Genomic DNA, 22432 nt, shown 5'->3' on the forward strand with positions numbered 1-22432 from the left:
GTTTAATCTGTCTAATGAGTGTTTTTCCAGCACTGTGCAGGCTGTATTAGATGTTCACTTGGTTGGCTTTTGTGAATAGGTTTTTCTTCAGCATGGAAATGATTCTGCAATCACCCACCACTGTTGTCTTTGACGTCCAGGTCTTTTTGTGTTGCTGACTTCATCAGTGCTTTCTTTCTTACTCAGAATTGACAAAACTGTAGATTTTGCCATTCGTAATATTTCTCAGACAGCTTTTTTTTTTCTGTTTTTGCAGCTTTAGGATGTCTTATTCCACCTTCATGTAGAGCTCTTTTCACCACGTTTTCTGTTCATAGCAAAATCTTCCAAATGCAAGCACCACACCTCAAGTCAACTGCGGGCGTTTTATCTGCTTAATTGATAATGACATAACAAAGGAACTGCCCACACATGCAAATGAAAGAACACTTTGAGTCAATTGTCCAATTACTTTTGGTACCTTTGGTTAAGACGCTGAATCTCCTAAACCCCTTCATCCAGTTTGAATGTGGATACCATCAAATGACAGCTGCTGGACAACTTTAGAAAATACGAAATAGTTTGCAGATTTTGAACTTTGTTAGTTAATTGATTTGGTGGCAATGGAGGCGGCCTTCAATAGGAAAAGCTGTGAAATACAAAGTTCCTGTTTTTCCACTATGACAGTGCGTCCACAGTAAGAAAACAGGGCATTCTCTGTGAATTAACAACAAATTTATGTTTGTAATTATAAAATTACAGCACAAGACCTTTCTGTAATTTTCCACATTTATCATGTAGGATCAGAAAATAATGATTTTTGTTTATTGGATTATTGGAGTCTGATGTATTCAGAAATCACATTCAAAAGCTAGTGTGTTGTATTTCATGCTAAATGTAGCTATCAGTAATATGACTAACATTTTTTTTACAACATTCTGAGTTGAACATTTTTATATTTATTTTGGATCTTAAAATAGAAAAACTGCTTTAACTATGCAAATTATAGTAAAAGGAGACAAATGCTATTCACTTGCTTTGTAAATAAAGAAGCAATAAATAAAATAAAGTAAATGTATACACTTTTAACTAGATGCTTATGGTTTCATTACAGTATTTTGTATGATACATTGTGTATAATATATTTTATTGTTGTTATTTTAATTCATTTTATGATGGTATTCACTGCCATGAAGTCTACTGAGGAAAACTGTCCTGTCTGTATGTCTGAATGAATAAAGGGCATAACCAAAGACAATTTGGACTCTTTGAGTTTTAACAGGCCGTTGTATTTGTGATCATCTTAATTTCTAGTAAACATAAAGACTCAATTAGACGATTGGTTAAATTCAGAGGTGGAAAAAGTACAGGCATTCTGCAGGTTGAAGGACACATACTAGCACTGAAAATACTCCAGTAAAAGTGGAAGTACTGATTCAACTTCTTTACTCGAGTAAAAGTAAAAAAATACTCTGGTATCGATGGTCAATACTAGTGCGACAGGAAGTTCAGTATCTGTATTGGTATGAGCAATACTGGCCCTGTATTTATTTGGTATTGGATAGATACCTAAATCTGTGCAATGCGCACAGCACTACTTTATACTAAACAGTATGAAGGTGAAGTTCAATCAATCAATCAATTTAACCATCATCAGCTTAACTTCAAACAAATTTCTGCTACACTTAATGTAACCTAACTCTGACCATGAGCACCACAGCCACTGTGCACCAGTCCAGCACAATGCTTTGATTTAAATCCATCACATTCCTGCAAGCTAACCAGTTAATCCTGCACTAAACTGCAATTTTTTTCATGTAACCTTTTAATAGCATCTAGTCTATTTTTGTTGTTTTTTAGCACATTTCACATAATGTCACATGTGCACATGGAACGCCAGGACTGACATAATGAATTCGTTAAATACACCATTAAATAATTAATGAAATGTGGCATTAATTAATTAAAATTGTAAGTAATTAATTAAATCAATATTTATGACACATTTAATTAATTAATTATTGACTCACACTAACCCATAATTTATTGACATAATTAATTAATAACACATTTAAATAGTTATTGACAGTTTAAATTGATTATTTAATGATGCATTTATTTAATTCATTTTGGCACTATTGTCCCCTTCATGTCTCACCTTGAAATCATTTTATCTGTCAGCCTCACCCATCAACCTAAGTGGGCGGGGTTAACGCTGCCATTGCAGCTTCTCTCACATTTGATTGGTTGCCGTGCAAAGTAAGTCAAGACAGGTCAATCCTAGATAATCGATTGCTTGTGTGGACTTGGGGCAGCCAGGTATCCCAGAATGCATTTCAAATCACAGGCAGCAGTGGTGGTGGTGTAGTTTTAAAATACCCCGTTTTTCTGTCACCAACTACACTTTTAATAGTGTTTTAGTGTCGCGGCGTAATCTTCACATGTCTGGTCAGGTTGTCAACATAGAACATGTTTACAAAAGTGCTCAGATGTTTTCAGAGATATCACTAGCTCTGCTAACAGTCAGCATGCAGAGTGCACCGAGCTCACAGCCCCGGTGTTCCAGCTTAACTGCTTTTTTTTTTTTTTTAGCTCAACAGGCCCGCAGTTTACCTGCATGCATCCTCCTCCTCACCTGTCAGCTGTTTAACACCTGCTGCTAATTCAAGAAACGCGCCCACGTTACCTGGTGATAGTCACAGTTTAACTGGGCAGCCGGTGCTCGATATAAAGCAATGTCAGCGCATTTTTCTGCACAAGAAAAGTAAATATAGATTTTTTTCCCCCGAGCGCAGAGCTGCTGGAGCTTGTTTCCCAACAGAGCACTTTATAAGCCAACCCACTTTATCAGTGGCTGATGTCCAATCACCGGCACACAACTTTGAAACCTCACCTGAGTTTTAGCTCTCAGTGGTTAAACGCTGGACTTCATTCACTCAGGTTCTGTCTGTCGGGTCACGTTTACTTCGCTGTTTTATTTACAACTGAGCAAATCGGTTTGGCTGAGGTTAAAGTTACGTTTCATAACTGCATAGTTTTACAGACCTTTAATGGTTCACTGGCACATGTGTTAGACTGAACTATTCGCTTTTCTTTATCTGGTGTGTTTTGGATTTAACAGTGAATTTTGAGATTAAACTGACTTTTAAAATGTTTTTATACAAAGAGGAAAGAGAAGGCGCATTTCCACTGAGAGGAGCAGAGTTTGCAACAGCATGTTCATCATGAAGTCTGCAACCTGGACAGAAATATTATATCATCTGTTTTTTAATAGTTATTCAACTGTATTCTAAGCACCAGCTGTCGGTTAGAATTTTTAGAGTTTACTTAACTAAAAATAAACGAGGTTAACATACAATTTGTGTGATTTTTTTTCCCGATTTTCTTTTTCGGTCATGTTATGTTTAACTGTCAAAGGATTATTAGAAACTATAAAACACATCGTGCAGACTTCTGGAGGGTAGAAGAAACTAATACTGCTCATAAATGAGACTAAAGGCAGGAAGGTGTCCTCTAAAACTAAACATGTTAATAGGACCTCCCTATTTATATCATAGTTTATGACATAGCACGTGTATTTCAGTAATAGCCTACTTATTTCAGTGTAGTGGTGAACAGTCGCACAGCTCACGTAGGCGTTATCTGTGATACTCCTTAACTATAATTTATCCAAGTTAACTTCAGTTAACCATTCAGACAGTTCTTTTGCAATGACAAACATAAACACTCATGTCGTCTGTAGGTTTTCGCAGTGCCAGCTGTTTAAATGACCTGTGCTTATGCAGTAACCATGGTAACCACAGACTCTGAGCAGCTGGACGCAGGTCAGACAACAATTTTACATATATGATCTTAAAACAGGACACAGCAACTATACGTGCTGGCCTCATATCAAATGTGTACATAGACTGAGTCTATGTTTGACGTTTGTTTTCTATCTAATCTTCCTCTCAAACACTTAAACAGCAGCGAGTCTGCAGCTGAGGGAATACAAACTCAAATTGTCGGAACAGGTTTGATTGATTTATCAAATGTATAAATGTTATTCTAATCTGCTGCTGAGTCTCTTATGCTGATGAAAATGGAGGTAACACAGATCATGAACATCTGTTCAACCAATCACATTCATTCCACTTTGATCTGCGACAAACTGATGCGTTCATCTCTGTTACAGTGTTGCGTTAGACTGCTGTATTTTTGTTCTTTATACTGTAGATTTTCACGTCTCTGGAATAGTTGGCAGTAATAAGGATGATTTTCTGTAAAATCATATTGATATGATCCGTGAATTATTCGTAGATGACTGTTAGATTAGTTTGATGCTGCCGACACTTTCATGTGACCAAGCTGGGAAACTCTGTGTTAAATCAGAGAGCAGAAGATATCGTGCTGACCTGGCTCCATGGTGTACAGGGCCGTTTACCCTCATGATTAATATTTGCAATAAAAATATCAGCTGAACATCATGAAGTATGTGTTTCATATGTCGAACAACCTTTGTACAGTTAAACCTAGTAGTTACTACATGACAGAAAACCAATGTTATCTCTTTTAATAAAGTTTATGCGTTTATACACAGGTCATGCTGATTATTGAACAAAAACCCAAAGATCAGATGTGAATCAGATTTATTTGCTCTCCCTCCTCCTTAAACATGTTTTTAATGTTAGTTATAATTCAGAATTGGCGACTGAAACAGGTATGACACATACGAACATCAGGAAATAAAAACCCGATAAATATAACCTCAGTAAATGAAGTCAGTGTATGGCAGCTGACTACCGGGACCTGCATTTTGTCGGCGGTAATAACAGCTCGATTGCTTACAAAGCAAGCGGGTCTATCCCACGCTTTGCCGTGAGACTGGGCAGACATCTCCAAAATTATCGAAGCACTTTTGCAAAGAGGCTGTATCTTGACAAACCAACCAGATATCTGAAGATTAAACCACTACATTCTCGGCTAAAAAATATTAAAGCGGTATTTGGTGACACACAAACAGGGTTTTTCAAAGTACAGTTCTGTTAGTTTCAACATGCTGGTTCTTGTGTGCTAAAAACAATGGCCACCAGGCCAAAGCAATGGTTTTTACTGGATCAGTGTTAACCCCGCCCCCTGAGGTTGACAGATAAAATAAATTCGTGGTGAGACCTGAAGGACTCAATAGTGCCAAAATGAATTAAATATATACACCATTAAATAATTATTTAAATGTGTCAATAATTAATTAAAATGTGAAATAAATAAATAATTAATTAAATCTGTCAAAAATATTTATTTAATTAATTATCTCCCATTTTAATTAATTATTTACAATTGTAATTAATTATTGCCACATTTAATTAATTATTTAATGGTGTATTTAATTAATTCATTATGGCAGTCCTGGTGTTCCATATGTGCAGACCCAATATCTGATTTAAAAACGTGAGGACTTATATTTAAGCTTTAAATTGCCAGTTATCAAACACCAATGAGCAGTCCTTATCTTTAAATATAAATTCTCTTCCTCATCTCCTGTCCTGTCTTTACCTTTGTGAAAAACTGCTGGTATACCTTTAGCCAGCAGACAAACTGTAGGCCCAAACAGTTTATGTTTGCTGAGCTGATAGAAACGCGGAACTTAAAGTTACCTGCAACTTAAAAAACATGACTCCCTTTATGCTTCTCTCACTACTCGTTTGTAGCACTACCTAGATGCTTTATATAAGTATGGTAACTGTAACTTATAGACATCTGCACTCGTTTTGGTGTTGTGCCTAAAAACAAAACAACAACAACAACTAACTTTAACCCCTGTATAGGGCACATGGTTTTGTCTCTTTAATCACTTTTGATGCAAAATGTCTTGACAATTAATACACAATTAATATTGTCTTCCAAGTGTTAATTTTTAGGCTCAAATCAGTTTGATGTACAAAGGCTAGCAGTGACATGAAAAAACTCTCCTCAGAGCCTATTTTGAAAATGTAGGGAGTAAAAAGTACAGACTTTTGGGATGCTGGTTTAGCTTAGTGCATTGAGCGGGTCAGCACATGCCATATGGTTGAGAGCGGCTGGCCCGAGTTTTAGTCTGACCCGCAGCTCTTTGCTGCATGTCTTGCCCTCTTCATCTGCCCCTACCTTCCTGTCCTCTCTTCACTGTATCTATCGAATAAAGTTGAAAAAGGCTCCCAAAAAATAGAGTACAGATATATTCTTTAAAATGTAGAGATTAAAAGTTCTCAAAAAATAATTAAAATGGTAAATGGCCTGTATTTGTATAGCGCTTTACTTAGTCCCTATGGACCCCAATGCGCTTCACACTACATTCGGTCACCCACACATTCACACACTGGTGATGGCAGCTACATTGTAGCCACAGCTGCCCTGGGGCGCACTGACAGAGGCGAGGCTGCCAGACACTGGCGCCACCGGGCCCTCTGACCACCACCAGTCGGCAACTGGTGACGTATCTTGGCCAAGGACACAACGACCGAGACTGTCGGAATCGGGGCTCGAACCGGCAACCTTCCAATTACAAGACAACCTGCCAACTCTTGAGCCACGATCGCCAATTACTAAAGTAAAGTAAAGATACCTGAAAGTTCTCCCTATCATTTGTATATGCACTTCTTTACTTCCTTCCTCTGGTTAAACTGTAATGGGCAGCTAGCAACTCATCGTGGTTCTGCCATCCTCATGCTCTACTAGACAATTGAAATTTTGTTATGAGTGCATCTTGTTAGAAGGGCATGACATTGAGAAGGACCACTTCTGAAACAATCCAGCAGAATAAACACATTCTCTTCACACTTTTTTACATTAACTCCTGATTTCAACCTGGATGAGCTGAAATACTATATTTATTCATCCCATTAGCAAATATTACAATGGAGAAGAAAAAGACAAAAAATGGAGCTGCATCCTCATCAAAACACCCTCAATGACTGGACTCATTCACCAATTTGCCAACCCAGACAAAATCAACCTCTTCATCTCAGGTTAGCGACACATTATTTCTTGAGATCAAAAGCTATCAGTGCTGATGCCAGTTTGTTAAACTGTTGCACAACGAACACCTGGTCCTCATAAGAAAGCAAGTTATTAAAAAAAACCCGGAATGCAATAATCTCTGTTGACAAACTATATTGAAGGACAATTTTTAAACAGATGAAGCCTTCTTGGCTCTGCTAAAAAAAACAATGTCGTGAAAAGAAAAAATGTGTAGATGATCACGTACTACTAGTGGTGGCCAAATAATGCTTTCTGAAGCATTGAAAAAGGGTTCATTACTCAAAGCTTTTACACAGTCCTCTTTGGTGCCATCTGCTGGACAAAAATATGAAGAGCTGCTTGAATCTACAGCTTGCAATCAACGATTTTGTTACAATTGCCCACTCAAGAGAGCTGAGTTGACAACTTCTGTATAATATCACGTGACAGTTCTGTCTGATATCGGGATACTGTTTATGTTATGTCTGTTTCACTATGAAATAATTTTGATGAATGAACCTTCCTTGTTTAAAACATGTACCATGGTATGGTCTCTCTTTGATTGTGACATTATGTATAATAATTTACAAGAGACTGTTACAATAGGTTGGGAGTGTGCTGTGATGTCCTGCCTCCATGTGGTTATGTAATTATCCAGTGGACAGGTACATTTGATATACTCTATTATAACTTTTATGTGTAGTGTATTTCTTATGTATGTTTGTGACCTGTGAGCAGGATTTGTAATGAACTGGTAAAATAAAAACACAAAACATATAAAGTTATTCTATTTGTTTGTTTTTTATTTAGGAATAGGCAGAAAGTCCTCTCTTCCTCGCTGGCTCCATGACATCTCGCACACTGGTTCACTATCTCTCGCACAGAATCATCACAAAACGTACCAAAGATCCCACCAATGATTTACTTCATTAAACCATTGAATCAGGTACTGAAAGCAGTGACGTGACTCGGGTTAGATGAACCAAGCCTCAGCATAGTGCTTCTCAAGCACTGTGTTGTTTTTCTAATAGAGGCACCAGCGCTTCAGAAAACAGTTTGTTAGCCTCTTACTTACTTTTTTTTTTTTGATGATGCATTAAAAGACCATATTTCACTGAGAACAAGTGATTCTGACGTGTACAGTGGTCCCTCGTTTATCGCGGTAGTTACGTTCTAAAAATAACCCGCAATAAGTGAAATCCACAAAGTAGCCAGCTGTATTTTTACAATTATTATAGATGTTTTAAGGCTGTAAAACCCTCACTACACTTTATACACTTTTCTCAGACAGGCATGAACATTTTCACACTTTTCTCTCTTGTTTAAACTCTCAAAGTTCAAACCTTCGTACACTCGAAAAAATCTGTTGTTGAATGATGTTGAATTTAATCATGGCACCTTTTTCCACGTGATTTAACCAAGTACAATAACCCATTTTTGACCATGGCAAACCAATGCATTTGACATTTGGTGGTTTAATGTAATCAGATTACATTGGATCAACATAGTATACTTGCATTGATTTGAAGTGATTTATTGAAGTATGTAAAGCGAAATCTGTTTTAATTCATTTTACACAAGTTAAACACTTCAGGAAAACACAATCTTGTTGTTTGAACAACTACTTTGTTAATCAAGGCAATTACTGCTAGTCTTGCTTAATGAACCAATATTGGAGTTGATGATTTCATAGAGATAAACAATCATCTGCACTTACATTCATGGATAATTTAGAATGACCAATTAAGCTCACTCTAATAACCCACTGCAAACCAACCAGATTGTGGATTTGAACCCATGCCCTTCTTGCTAAGAGGCAACAGCACTAACCATCACACCACCAAACCAAATCCAGGCTTATCAAAACTAGGAAACCTATGATTACAAGGCTTGATGCAGAATTTTCTGTACATTTTTGTCCTTGAGAGGTTAAACCACAATAAATAGCGATAGCATACACGTGGTGTGGTGTAGTTGTCTGCCTCTTAAAATTCCAGCCATTTTCCTGCAGTTTGACGTCTAATGTGATCTTGTAAATTTTGTGAGTCCAGGCAACTAACCACTCTTACAACAAGATTGTATCATGTCACCTCAACAAGAACAAATTAAGTTGCTGAATTTCATGCAGATGCTACATGATTTAATTATGTTCACCATAGAAACGTGAAATTATTTAGTTCAAATTACAAGTTTGAATCTTGTACATGTAACAACCACCCAATTTCATTTTTTTTGAGTGTAAAAACACAAGTCCAGTATTATAGAATGAAACCAAAGGCACCTGCAGGTCCCTTTGACAGTGCAAAAGTTTCATCAACATTGTTGTTTGTTGGGGAGAAAACATATAAACGTACAGTACAGCACTTCAGAATCACACTGCTAGCAATCGAAGATCTATGTAAATCTTACAAGCTGAACACATTCTGTAGTGTACAGGAGACACGGCATGAGACTGATTGACAATGATCTACAGCCAATCAGGAAGCAGAACAAAATGCGCTGTAAATGAAAAAAAAAGAAAGAAAGAAAACATGCAAAATTGCACAAAAAAATCCACGAAACAGCGAGGCTGTGAAAGGTGGACCGCGTTATTGTGAGAGACCGCTGTACTCCCTGAGAATTTATAATAGCAGTTAATGTAGTGAAATGACACTGTTCTTGTTTAAACATGTTCATTTTGTCATTTTGAGTATAATTTGAAATTCTTAGCTCAAACTGAATAAAAGATGTTTGAATTACATCTATCTATATGATGATGCACAAAAACAACGTATTTCACTGAGAACCAGCAGATTTTGAGGTGTATGCAATAGCCAACGTAATTGCGATTAATGTGTTGAAACGAAAATTAAAGATTACATTTTGTCATTTTGAATATGATTTCAAACTTTTAGCTCAAACTGCTGGAAAACCTGTTTGCCCATAATCATTGTCCTATCTACTATAGTTTACATTTATGAAATAACTGTTTGTCAGACTATAGTCCCTGGTTTTTGGGCTCCTATTATCCAATTACATACATTTCAGTGTAATATTACTCAACTGTAACCACTGTTGCTACCATGATATTATGTGAATATTAACCGTTTATTACTTTGGTAACTGAACATATCCATCCATCCATCCATTCGCTTCCGCTTATCCTTTTCAGGGTCGCGGGGGGCGCTGGAGCCTATCCCAGCTGTCATAGGGCGAAAGGCGGGGTACACCCTGGACAGGTCGCCAGTCTGTCGCAGGGCTAACTGAACATAACTGAACTATAATTACCTCTATCAGTGCGCCCCAGGGCAGCTGTGGCTACAATGTAGCTGCCATCACCAGTGTGTGAATGTGTGTGTGAATGGGTGGATGACTGAATGTAGTGTGAAGCGCACACATGGTGCACACGTGAGAAGTGGAACGAAAATCAGACATGATTCCAAACATTTTTTACAAATAAATAACTGCAAAGTGGGGTGTGCGTAATTATTCAGCCCCCTTTGGTCTGAGTGCAGTCAGTTGCACATAGACGTTGCCTGATGAGTTCTAATGACTAAATAGAGTGCACCTGTGTGTAATCTAATGTCAGTACAGATACAGCTGCTCTGTGACGGCCTCAGAGGTTGTCTAAGAGAATATTGGCAGCAACGACACCATGAAGTCCAAAGAACACACCAGACAGGTCAGGGATAAAGTTATTTAAATTTAAAGCAAGCTTAGGCTACAAAAAGATTTCCCAAGCCTTGAACATCCCACGGAGCGCTGTTCAAGCAATCATCCAGAAATGGAAGGAGTATGGCACAACTGTAAACCTACCAAGGCAAGGCCGTCCACCTAAACTCACAGGCCGAACAAGGAGAGCGCTGATCAGAAATGCAGCCAAGAGGCCCATGGTGACTCTGGACGAGCTGTAGAGATCTACAGCTCAGGTGGGGGAATCTGTCCACAGGACAACTATTAGTCGTGCACTGCACAAAGTTGGCCTTTATGGAAGAGTGGCAAGAAGAAAGCCATTGTTAACAGGAAACCATAAGAAGTCCCGTTTGCAGTTTGCCACAAGCCATGTGGGGGACACAGCAAACATGTGGAAGAAGCTGCTCTGGTCAGATGAGACCAAAACCTTAGACTAAGGCGCATTGGTTTCATTGATTCCTGCAAAAGCCTAACTTTTTACCTGAAATTGCATGTGATTACAGGGTAATTGCACCTTAGTTGTGGGTCTTAGTGTGCAATTGCTTGATTGTTTCCAGCAAAAACACGACTTCTTATTAACATGTTACTTGCACCATACTCACGGTTCATCCTAGTCATAAAAAGGAAGAGAACATTTTTGAATCTTTTGTTTTTAGAGCTTGCGAGTGCAACTGAACTGGATGAATTTTACTAAAAGTTAAAGAGCCAGCAGCTTGAATTTGCTTTCCTTATATTTTTTATTTCTTACTGTAAACTGGTGACAGAGCAGTGAAACTTTGTTATTTGAAATGTAAAAAATTTCAGATAACAACAACAAACAAATAACAATAATCTGCTTAAAGCAACATTAGTAACTGTGGCCATCTCATAAATCCCAGTTTTCTACCGACACTAAGGCTAGATCCACACATACATAAATTTTTTAATTAGGATTTTCAGCTTTTGTTATGAAAAATATCTCTGTTTCTGTCTGTGTATCTCTCTGTACCAGATCTGAACTGTAAAGAAGTTATTTAAAGATAAATAATGCCAAAGCAGATAACAGATTTAGTATCACTGCATAACTTTATAGCTCTAAAAAAGGCAAAATGCTAAAAATGAGAATTTATGGTGTTAGAATATCAGACAGTCTTTCATGGTAATACTCGTAATTTTCTTTGCAGTCCTCCCACAGATTCAGAGGCTGATCCTCATTCTCAACAAATGTATCGCAGGTGTAAGAGAAATCTAGAGGCTTCATCATCCTCAGTTTACAGCCTGCAGCGTGCAGGGTCCTCAGCCCAGCCTGGATCTCTCCTTCCTCCCACTCAAACAGCCGAGCAGCAAAGATATTCAACTTAAGATTTTTCCGGTCCGTCAATAGTTCAGCTATCTTTGTAGCACAAGTTGAACAGGGACTGGAGGACACGTACCTGGAAAAAAACAAGGCAGAATTCAAATTAAAATACATTTCTTTTTACTTGTCAGTATACAGCAAAATCTAATTTATGTCACTGGATGCTTTTATTGTATCTAGTTTGATTGTCTCATAGTCTGAGAACAAATGATATACCAGACGAACAGTGTGGGGCTCAGACATATTCCACATTTTACACAGGTACACAGGAGTCTCACACTGAACTGCCCACCCAGGCCACCATCTGGTATGGAGCAGAATTTTGCTTTAAAAAAGGCAGGAAAAAAAAAACTTTTAGATGTTGCAGCCTTTTACATACAATGAATGCCTTTCGTGACAAAGCTTCAAGGTATTTATGTCTCCTCTCAAGCTCAAATGAGGGATCTGCTGCTTGTTAATCAAACATGTAAACCAGTATTCTATGGAGCCAAACCAAATAGAAGGTGGCCTGATAGAGTTGTCTTTTTGAGTTCTTTTGCAGTGTTTCAGTGAGATCAATTTTAACATCCATTTTGCTGAGGTTTCAAATACTGCAGATGCCTTCACCTTTTGCGTGTTTACCCATCTTGTCTAATGAAACAGCCTAGCTGAGCAGGTTCAGGCTCAGTGTGCACTGAAAACTATTTGATTGGATAAATGTAATAACTTCAACCAGCTGTTCTGTTAACAACCCATGTTCATTTTCATTAATATTAGTAACTAATAGTTTTAATTCCCCCTGTCATTATTGTATGTATGATTTTTGCCTTGAAGGGTGAAACTAGAGGTGAGTGGGTCTAAAATGGAGACTTCTGACCTGACTGAAACAAGAAATAAGTTTCGACTAAACTGCCACGTTCTCAAGACCACACGATACTTTAAACAAATATTGTATCAGGTGACTGTATATTTGACTGTAGGGTTGCAATGTGGCAAACACTGAGCGAAGAAGGCCTCCTCAGCATGAGTCCCAGCATGTTCATCCTCCAGGTAGCCTCTTAGCAGTCCATCTGATGTGTTTCCTTTATCCACCAAGTAACAAAGTAAGGTCTTGTTGCGTCCTGAAGAGTATTCAACATTCTTGAACTGGAACTTATAGATAAAAGGATCTATCCTGTCCCTGTATAAAACAGAATAAGTGAAAAAAAAACATTTGCTGACATAATATTTTATAGATGCATTTTTCAATCTCGTAGAGAAAGAAACAAAATGGTCTTATATATAGTCAAAAACGGGGGCGCTAGTGAGCCCCGAATGGAGTAGACATGGTTCTGTGGAGCTCCTCATACTCTCTTCACATTTTGGACTTTATTGCCTTATCCCTCAGAATTCCTGATTTCACTGAAGAATACTTGTTTCCTAACTCAAACAGGATGCCCAAATTAAAAGCTGAAAAAGCTAAAAAGCAGGATAAGCCTCTGAACAGGACCAACACCGCTCCCCCTGAACCAGTCGACGAAGCTGAACTAACCTCGGAGCCTGCTAAAGACGTGGACAATGGTGATAAAAGTTTTTTCAAGGTTCTTTCTGAAATTCAGAAAATAAATATCATGATGACTGAAAGGTTTGACAGTCTTGAAGTGTCTCTTGCTATATCACAGGCATCTTAGACGAGTATCTGCGGTTGGCTACAGGAGGTTGAAAACGCTAGCTCTGATCACCACCATTGTCTTTCCCTTGTTGAGAAAACATGTTTAAAATTGCAAGCGGATAATGAGGCGATCATCATCCCCGGGTAACTATAGCGCGGATTCATCGCGTTCAAGTGAGAGAGAAGACACTACAGCTTGCTCGGGAGCAGTTTCCCTTGAACTTTAATGGCAAGGCGATTCACATCCTCCCTGACTTCCCGACGAAGGTGGTGAAACAGCGACAGGTCTTCCAGGACGTGCGTAAACGCCTAATGGATGCTGAAGCTCCGTGTAGTTTCTACTATCCAGCGCGTTTACGGGTAACGCATGGCTCCATGGTCAAAGCGTTCACCACGCCCCGTGAGGCTGAGGATTTTTTGGGAACTATACAGGAAGGCATCTCTGATATCTCATTTGAAACTCATTGCATCGGGATGTATGTGACTATTTCATTTTTCTCTCAACTATGTTGGCATTGAGGGTATTTTTTTTTTTCTTTTTTTGTGGGGGGAGGTTGGAAAGCTCGTCACCTTGGACCGTTTAGTTCGTAATGGTCATGTGGACCCTCTGTGAGTATGCAGGGTTTTTTCTTTGTCTGGGAAAGTGGGATGGGGGGAAGAGGGTTATGTTTTTTGTGTTGTCGGTATGTTGTACTTATTAATGTTATACAAGGGCAATTCATGTGTACACTGCTATTTATTATTTCTGGAGTGAATCCTAATTCATCATCGCTAAGTGGTGGCATTAGATTTGTGAGCTGGAATGTGCGAGGAATGGGGCATGTGCACAAATGAGCTAAGGTTTTTTTCTCGCTTGAAATCGCTAGCTGCTGATGTTGTGTATCTTCAGGAATCTCATATGAAACAGACTAAAGAGAGGTTGCTCAGGTGCTCCTGGACTAATCATATTTTTCAGTCGACATTCTCCAGTAAAGCCCGAGGAGTGGCTATATTGATCCGTAGAACAGTCCCATTTAGACATGAGTCCACGGTTAGTTAGTTAGTGATCCGAATGGTCGATTTGTTCTGGTGACGGGCCATATTCATGCAACCCATGTTACTTTATTGAATTTATATGGTCCTAATTTTGATAGCCCAGCTTTCTTTTAACAAATATTTAATTTGTTACCTAGTCTCGCTGATACTCATGTAATTTTAGGAGGCGATTTTAATTGTGTACTTGATAAACACTTGGATAGATTCTACTCAAACCTCCCAGTTGATTAACGCTTTGACTGTTCTGAATAATATGTTGAGTTCTACTAACCTAGTTGATGTTTGGAGACTGTGTAACCCTACTGGTAGAGATTACTCTTATTTTTCACAAGTGCACAAATCGTACTCCAGAATAGATTATTTTTTGCTTGATTCTAAATTGATGTCTAAAGTTGTATGCTCAACTTATCACAACATCTTGATCTCGGATCACTCTCAAACCACTTCTGTGGAACGAAACAACAGGGTAACTGGCGTTTTCACCCGTCACTCCTGTCTGAGACATTCTTTTGCCAATTTATGACAGCTAAAATATCAGAATTCTTGGAAACAAGATGTTTCTGATTCGATTTTATGGGAAACACTTAAAGTGGTAATGCAAGGAGATTTCTTTTGAAACTTCGAGGAAAAAAAGAATGCCGGAAACGCCTGTTAGAAATAGAAATTGAATTAACACAGTTAGAACAGGACCACAAGGCCTCGTCTTGTCCCTCTTTGTTTCAAGACATCATTAAAAGGAAGTTTGTGTATAACACAATTTTATCTAGTCAAGTAACAAATCAGTTATTTAGGATCAGACAGAAGCATTTTGAGTTTGGAGATAAACCCCATAAGCTTCTTTCTCTGCAGCTGAGAGGCCTTAAATCAAGATCAGGCGAAATTTTAATCACCCCTAAAGCTATTAATGAGTGATTTAGAGAATATTATGAAGAGCTCTATATGTCGAAATCTTGGGGCAATATTTCTGATTGGTTAAGGAAGCTGGATCTCCCGAAAATGAATGACGCTGCACTAGAGGCTTTAAACTCAGAAATTACTATTGAAGAAGTTTCAAAAGCTATTAAGTCATTCCCCAATGGAAAGTCCCCAGGCCCAGATGGGTTTGGCATTGAATTGTATAAAAAATACTCTGAAAAGGTGGTCCCGCTTTTATTGAGAATGTTTAAGCATTCTTTCCATACTCAAGCATTTCCCCGTACGCTATGTGAAGCTAATATTTCTTTGTTATTGAAAGAAGGAAAGGATGAAACACTAATGACGAAACGTTTCTCCCACAAAACGCTATGTCCAGATGAACAGAATCAACTTTTGGAGATTTGCTTCCCTGGATGATTGAGAATGCATCAAGATGTTGTCTGTTGTTTTTTTAGTGTCTTTTTTTTCCTTATATCAAAAAATCCCAAACTTCTTTGTGAAAACAGGTTGCTTTTTGACCAGTGACTGTATAAAAGATGAATGACATGGTTCCACTTCCAACAACTGCACAGAAATGAAACCAAAATTTCCTGTTTGTGCAGGCTGCCATGTTGCACATTTGGAGCCAGATTCTGCACAGCAGTGACTTCAGGTAGAGTCACTGCGTCAAACCCCAACCACAAACCTCAGCTCTACTTTAAAAATGGCACCATACCACTTTTTTATGTCTGATACTGATTTCATAATTTTGGATTTTTGCCAATACCGATATGAATCTGATACAGTCTTTTATAATCAATGAAACTGTTTTTTTAATGTTTTACTCCATTTTGTATAGGGTCATACTCAAGTTTGAAAAAACAAAACACTAAAGCTATTCTAGGTTATACCCATATCCAAATAATACACTGGACCCAAAATATTTCGCAGTTCAGCAATACTGATCTTTCTGTTTAAACTTTTAGCAGAACTTTAAATCTAAGTATTTAAAGAAATATTCAGAAAGTAACATAAAATACAATTTTATGCAGATTTCAAAAACTTTTTGGTTCTGAAAAAAAGAAGTGCAATACTAGGACAAAATAAAGTTAGTATTCAACAACTTAAAAAATTGACCCTTCTATACTTTAAGCTGAACATAAATAGATTTCCAGAGTGGAAAGCAGTGCAAATAAATGCAAACACAGCTTCACGATACTCATCTGTTATCAGGATGGATGTCAGTGTAAGCTGCTTCTATCACGTTTAACCTGAGAAAGAATTTCATGTAATTTCTATACAACACTTAACAAATGTATGACAAAAGTGTTTTTCATAGTTTTTTTTTCCGAACCACCAAACCAAATAATTTCCCCCAGGGATCAATAAAGTATTCTGATTCTGAAACCGTTTAGCCATGTGTCGTTCCAAGGTAGGTATCCCCAATAGAAACCATTTCTCTTGCGTTGGGAGCACATGCTGGGCGCTCCAAATCACGGACAAACAGTATCCCACATTCTTGATTTTTATTTCACAAACACTTCTTATAATGACTACCTACTCCTGAAACTTTGGAGGTTTTAGTTACAGGAGGATAAAAACTAATTATCAGGCAAAATGTCCTTCATTTGTTAGAATAATCCCCTACAATACCACGTGAGAACAATAAATATATAATTTTCTGCTGTAACCCTCAAACTGAATGGTAATGTAACCACACTCACTTTTCACTTTTTCAAAAAACTAAAACATCACTACTTCCATGTCTAATTGTGTGTAATGGAGGCGGAGTAAACTGGATCTCTGTGCCCAGCAAATGCTCGTGACACAGGGGTAACTTATCTTGTCGGGGATACCTACCTTAGCACAACACTTGGTTTGGCAGCGTGTAGCAAGGCTCCAGATGCTTACAGTGTGAACTCCAGACTGCCCGACAGGTCTCATACACAACAGCTGCTCTGTCACGTGACGCATACTGCTCCAACGTGCTAAGGTTGGCCTGGCCTATGCATTGTTGCAAGTTTTGTGAGATGCTTTTGTGTTATTTAATGGATCGGATTACTTTTCTCCCCGATATCCGACAAGTAATTTAGGTCAGATTAAGACCGATACCGATAGTGTATATCGGATCGGTCCATCTCTAGTTTACTGTGACTGACAGCTTGCTAAATTAAGATAAATACAACCACGTTGCTATAATTAAAAAGACATATGCCTTAACAGCTTATAGTTGATCAGTTTGTTGCTCCTATCATTAAGAACTTTGCTAGATTAACCGTTTAGCATGCACACAGTGTTAGAGGCTTGTGCTAGCTAGTTAGCAATGCTTCACACCTGTGTTACTCTTGTAGTCTATATAGTCGAATGATTCGGCACTCCTATTTTAGACTGAGATGACATCAGCTGCCCACTGCACAGAGGCCCAGAGGAAGTGTTAATGTCAGAAATATCTGAAAATTAAATGTTGTCCTTTAGGATTTTAACTAAGACTGAAGATCAGACCCATTTTGCACTCACAGGTCACTCTACAGCCTGGTAACATGGGAACTTTAAATAAAATGTTCAATGTAAAAACATAGCAGCAGGTTTCATATAAGTGTAATTAGATCTTTTTATTTGTTAACAGGATCCAGAGTCCATATTATTATCTACAGATACATTCACCCTGAACAAAGATGGGTGAAGAAGACCATCAGGAACAAGCTGTTCCCACTAATATGGAGGAGGCGGGGTTTATGAAGCTAGACAACAGGGGGCGATAAAGACATTTTGGCTTAATTTTTGGGGAGTTGTTAGGTCATCGGTGTTTTACATGGATGTTTTACATGTTCTAAAGTCATTGTTTTTTCCCAAAGCTGAATTTAACACATGGGCATTTTCTGCCTGTAGGACAAAACCATGCATGACAAGTATTGTCCCAGATCGGTGGGAGATATCATCATCCATGGAAAATCAGATTAGATCAAGGCAACACAGAGAGAAGTTAGCCAACTATCAGAACTGCAGAAAACTGCGATGACGAAAGGAATACCTACAAAATATCCTGTCAGTGGCCGGAGAACTATATGAAAAAACCCCCACCAAGGTTGGAGATGGAGCAATACTGGAAGAGTATATGGGAGATGGACAGAACGCATAACATGCTCAGTGGCTAGTAGAGCTAACACCACGCAGACCACAGCAAAATGAACATGTTACAGTAACAGACATCTAAGAAAGAGTCGCAGAAAAAACAGACAGAAAAACTGTGTAAGATGCATTTATTTTAAAATAAATTTGTCAAAGGGGTAACCTACCCTGTAATTATTTCAAAAGGAGGTAGTTCCATTGGCTCCAACTGAAAATCTCCAGTATGGCAACTGGTGGTTGCTGCTTCAGCTGATGCAACTTCTCTATTATCCACAGTTTCCTGTTCTTTGTTCTTTTTTTCTTTTGCATCCTTTGCGATTTCAGCAACTTAATTTTCTTCTTTTTGTCTTCTTTTCACGAGTGTTTGACATTTTTCATCCATGGCCAAAGAAATATACTGTCAAGGGAGGTAAGGACTAGTGAGCAAGAAGGAGAAGAATGATAGATGGGGGCAGGGCTGAGAAAAAGAAGAAAGGAATGCAGCCAATGAGAGAAGGAGAGAGTCAAAAGGAGCAGCCCATATAGGTGAGACAGTAGTTCAAAGGATAAATCTGGCTAATATTAAGTTTTGTTTATTTGTTTGTTTGGTGTCAAGGTGAGGAAATCTAAGGGGAACAATTTCACAGAGATTACAGCAAATAACTAAAAATCTCTGAGAGATAGGATAGGTGACAACCCACATTTATTCTTGGAACAGAAATGCAAAGATATTTAAAAACAAAAAAACTTTATCAGCACTTTAATCTAAAAATAGCAGGAATGGGATTAGCCTTTAAAGGCTTAATTGGGTCAAACCAGAGTAAGACGCACAGAAGCAGCTGCCCGGTCTGTGAGCTGCAGCTATTTAAAGACCTTGAGAGTGGGGGAAGCATTGCTAAATTTGTTGTCAGTGATGTAGTGTAACTGTAAGAGGCACAGAGAGACATTCTGGATAAAAGAGAATGTCTGGTGAAAGAGGCTAAATATTCAGAAAGCAGAAAACTGTTCAGTTACAGTGTTAGTATCTTAGAAGCACATGACTGGGTGTGAATAGAATTAAAAAGGGTGTCAGAACAGGGCCCACCTCTGTATGAAAAGACCACATTTGGTATTCTCTTTAGAAAGTGCTAAACTAATATATATGTGAGTATTTCTTATAACACATTCATTTTAGTTTCACCTATATTGTAGAAGCATTTAGCATACTTTTTGAAGTTATTTGTTTAAAAAGAATCACACAAATGAATTCATTCACATTCATTTATTTTTTTTATTCAGCTGCTCTTTTGACAAAAAAGTCAAATGTTTGTCATCAATTGCTTTGAGTACTGAGATCAGAATAGCACTCTATAAGAACCAGCCCATGGCTTAGTCGGGCCGCTTCCGGGTGGTGGGGGGACCCTCGGGTCTCTGGGCCCGGGGGGGTGTGTCTGCTCTGGCGTAGCTGGCTGCTGGCGGAGCCTGTGGGCACATCGTCACAGCTTTCTGTGCACAGTGCCTGCAAGGTGACTGCCCCGTCTGGGGCTCTCCTCAGCTCTTTTCTAGGAGGGTGGGGTGACAACCCCTTCAGTGGTCCTCCTTGGGATCTTGTGCTCTGGAGGGCCTCTAGATTTCTGGAGCCTGGATAAACTGTTCTCTGACTTCAAGGTTACTTCCCTGTCTGTATTAACTAAGATTGTAAATGCAGCTCGTTCTACAACCTGTTCTTTGGATCCTCTACCAACCTGGGCCAAATGGCTGCTCTCGGGGGCTCTAAGTGTTAAGGAACTAGTGATGCGCGAATCATGAATGAATCGTTCAATACTCGAGAATCACTTTACTGACTCATGAATCATGATTCACAAGCCCAACTGACTCACTGACTCATCCCTGTTGCTGTTAGCAGCAATGTATCTAACTTATAATTAAAATTGTGGAGAAAAACACAACATCCAGTATCTTAACAAAAAAATTTCTGCTCTGAACTGGAAGAAAAAACCCTGAGGAGAAGCTCATCAAGACAATAGCTCCTCGGTTCACAGTAGCATCGCTCTGCTAACAGCACATTTGAGCTACTCACCCCCTCCCTCTTGTGCTGAATCGTAGGGTAAGCGAATCACTCAGGACTCACTCACCCCCTCCCTCCTGTGCTGAATCCTTGGCTGTGTCCCAATTCAGGGTCTGCAGCCTTAAAGTACGCGGCCTCAACGATCCTCAAGGGCCGAGTACTCAAAGACCGCTAAGGCCGGAAGTGCGAGGCTTGTGAAATGGGACCATCTAGCCTCCGTCGTGTTGCCCAGGTTGCCTAGCAACCATGATACTAACAGCTGGAAACGTGTCATACAGCTTTGTTTGACAGAAATGAAGGAGAAAATCTTTTGTTCATGTGTTTGTTTCTACATGAGCTTTGATCATTCCGCCCTCATCTGCAGTTTTTTTTCGGCAAAATTATCCACACCCACTGCCGTGCTATGCATTCTGGGATATGTTGGACCATGAAGTCTACATTAAAATCATTAAAATTCCTTAAAATTCAGGGAAATGAAGGACACATTTGAGGGCCACATTTCGAGCAGCCTTTGAATTGGGACAGCCTTCATCGAGTCGCTGTGACGTAATCGGCCTTAAAATGCGGCCTTTAAGGCTGCAGACCCTGAATTGGGATACAACCATAGAGCGAACGAATCACTCACTCACTCACCCCCTCCTTCCTGGCTCACAGCTTCTTCTTCTTCTTGGTTGGCAACCAATGTTAAGGCGCATTACCGCCCCCTGGCTCACAGCTCAGTGGACATTTAGATGAGAAAATATATATTTGACGCATTTAAGGAAAAATCTAATAAAATAAAAATAAACAAAATAAATGTTTATTAAGCAATTTTGATAGGAAATTACTTAATTTTAGAAATGTATTTGTGCTTTTTTTGCTCTATAAAATAGTTTTTTTTCTTTTAGAATCACTCATCTTAGCAGTAGGATTTACATGAAAAGAGAAACAAATTAAGTTTGAGTGAAAATGTACATCTTTTGCACTCTCTGGTCAACTGACTCAGTGAATCAAATGAGTCAAAAAACCCGATTCACTTTGGTGAGTGACTCATTAAAACTCGATTCAGTAAAAAGAATCAAATTTACAGTCACTAAAAGGACAGTATTAGGACTCTACATTCTGTTTCTTTTAAATACTTCACTGACGACTGGAGTCTTCCCTGAATGTTTTAAATCACCTGTGGTAGTACCAATCTTGAAAAAGCTCAGACTGGATGTTGACATGGCTGCAAACTATAGACCCATCTCACATCTGTCTTTTTTGTCTAAGGTCTATGAAAAAGTTGTTTTTTTAGCAGCTCACTGAGCATTTGTCAACTAACAATCGGTATGAACCATTTCAGTAGTGATGGGTCGGTCGCGAACAAAATGGCTCTTAGAGCCGGGTCTTTGAAGTGAACGACGCGAGCCGGCTCCTTATCGCGAGCTGTTTTTTTTTTTTTTTTCTCTTTCTCTCACCCGCTCTGTCGCACTTTTTTCCGCTTCACTCAGCATGCGAGCCTTGTGCTTTAGGGGCGGTAGCACAGGAACAGAGCAGGAGGGAGAGAGAGAGAGAAAGAGAGCCAGGGACAACAACATCACATTAGAAAAGTATAGTAATCATCCACAACTATTTTCAGTTGCAGATGATAAAGGATTCAGAAAGTTTATTCATGCAGGTCCATATGACAGAATATACATGTTCTTTTTGTTTTCATATTATAATTTATATTTAATTGTGTTGTGGTTTGTGTTGTTTAACTTTAAATTTGTAAAAGGAAAAAGCGGAAAATTTA

The 22432-nt window shown here is 38.7% G+C and overlaps 1 protein-coding gene across 1 annotated transcript; it reads right to left on the reverse strand.

The window, feature by feature from the left end:
- Positions 1–7783: 7783 nt before the first annotated feature.
- On the reverse strand, positions 7784–21881 carry LOC147329794 (C->U-editing enzyme APOBEC-2-like). Its single transcript, XM_086290879.1, has 4 exons — positions 21836–21881; positions 18818–18977; positions 12898–13121; positions 7784–12039 (listed from the first exon to the last, which is right to left on the reverse strand). The coding sequence occupies exons 1-4, from the start codon at positions 21879–21881 to the stop codon at positions 11732–11734; spliced, it is 738 nt and encodes a 245-aa protein (XP_086147005.1). The 3' UTR covers positions 7784–11731.
- Positions 21882–22432: the final 551 nt, after the last annotated feature.

Source organism: Aulonocara sp. 'chitande type north' Nkhata Bay, linkage group LG5 (assembly GCF_057382095.1).
Source record: "Aulonocara sp. 'chitande type north' Nkhata Bay isolate Kocher_YH1m ecotype deep benthic linkage group LG5, A_spYH_male_GT1.1, whole genome shotgun sequence".
In the NCBI taxonomy this organism is placed as follows: Eukaryota; Metazoa; Chordata; class Actinopteri; order Cichliformes; family Cichlidae; genus Aulonocara; species Aulonocara sp. 'chitande type north' Nkhata Bay.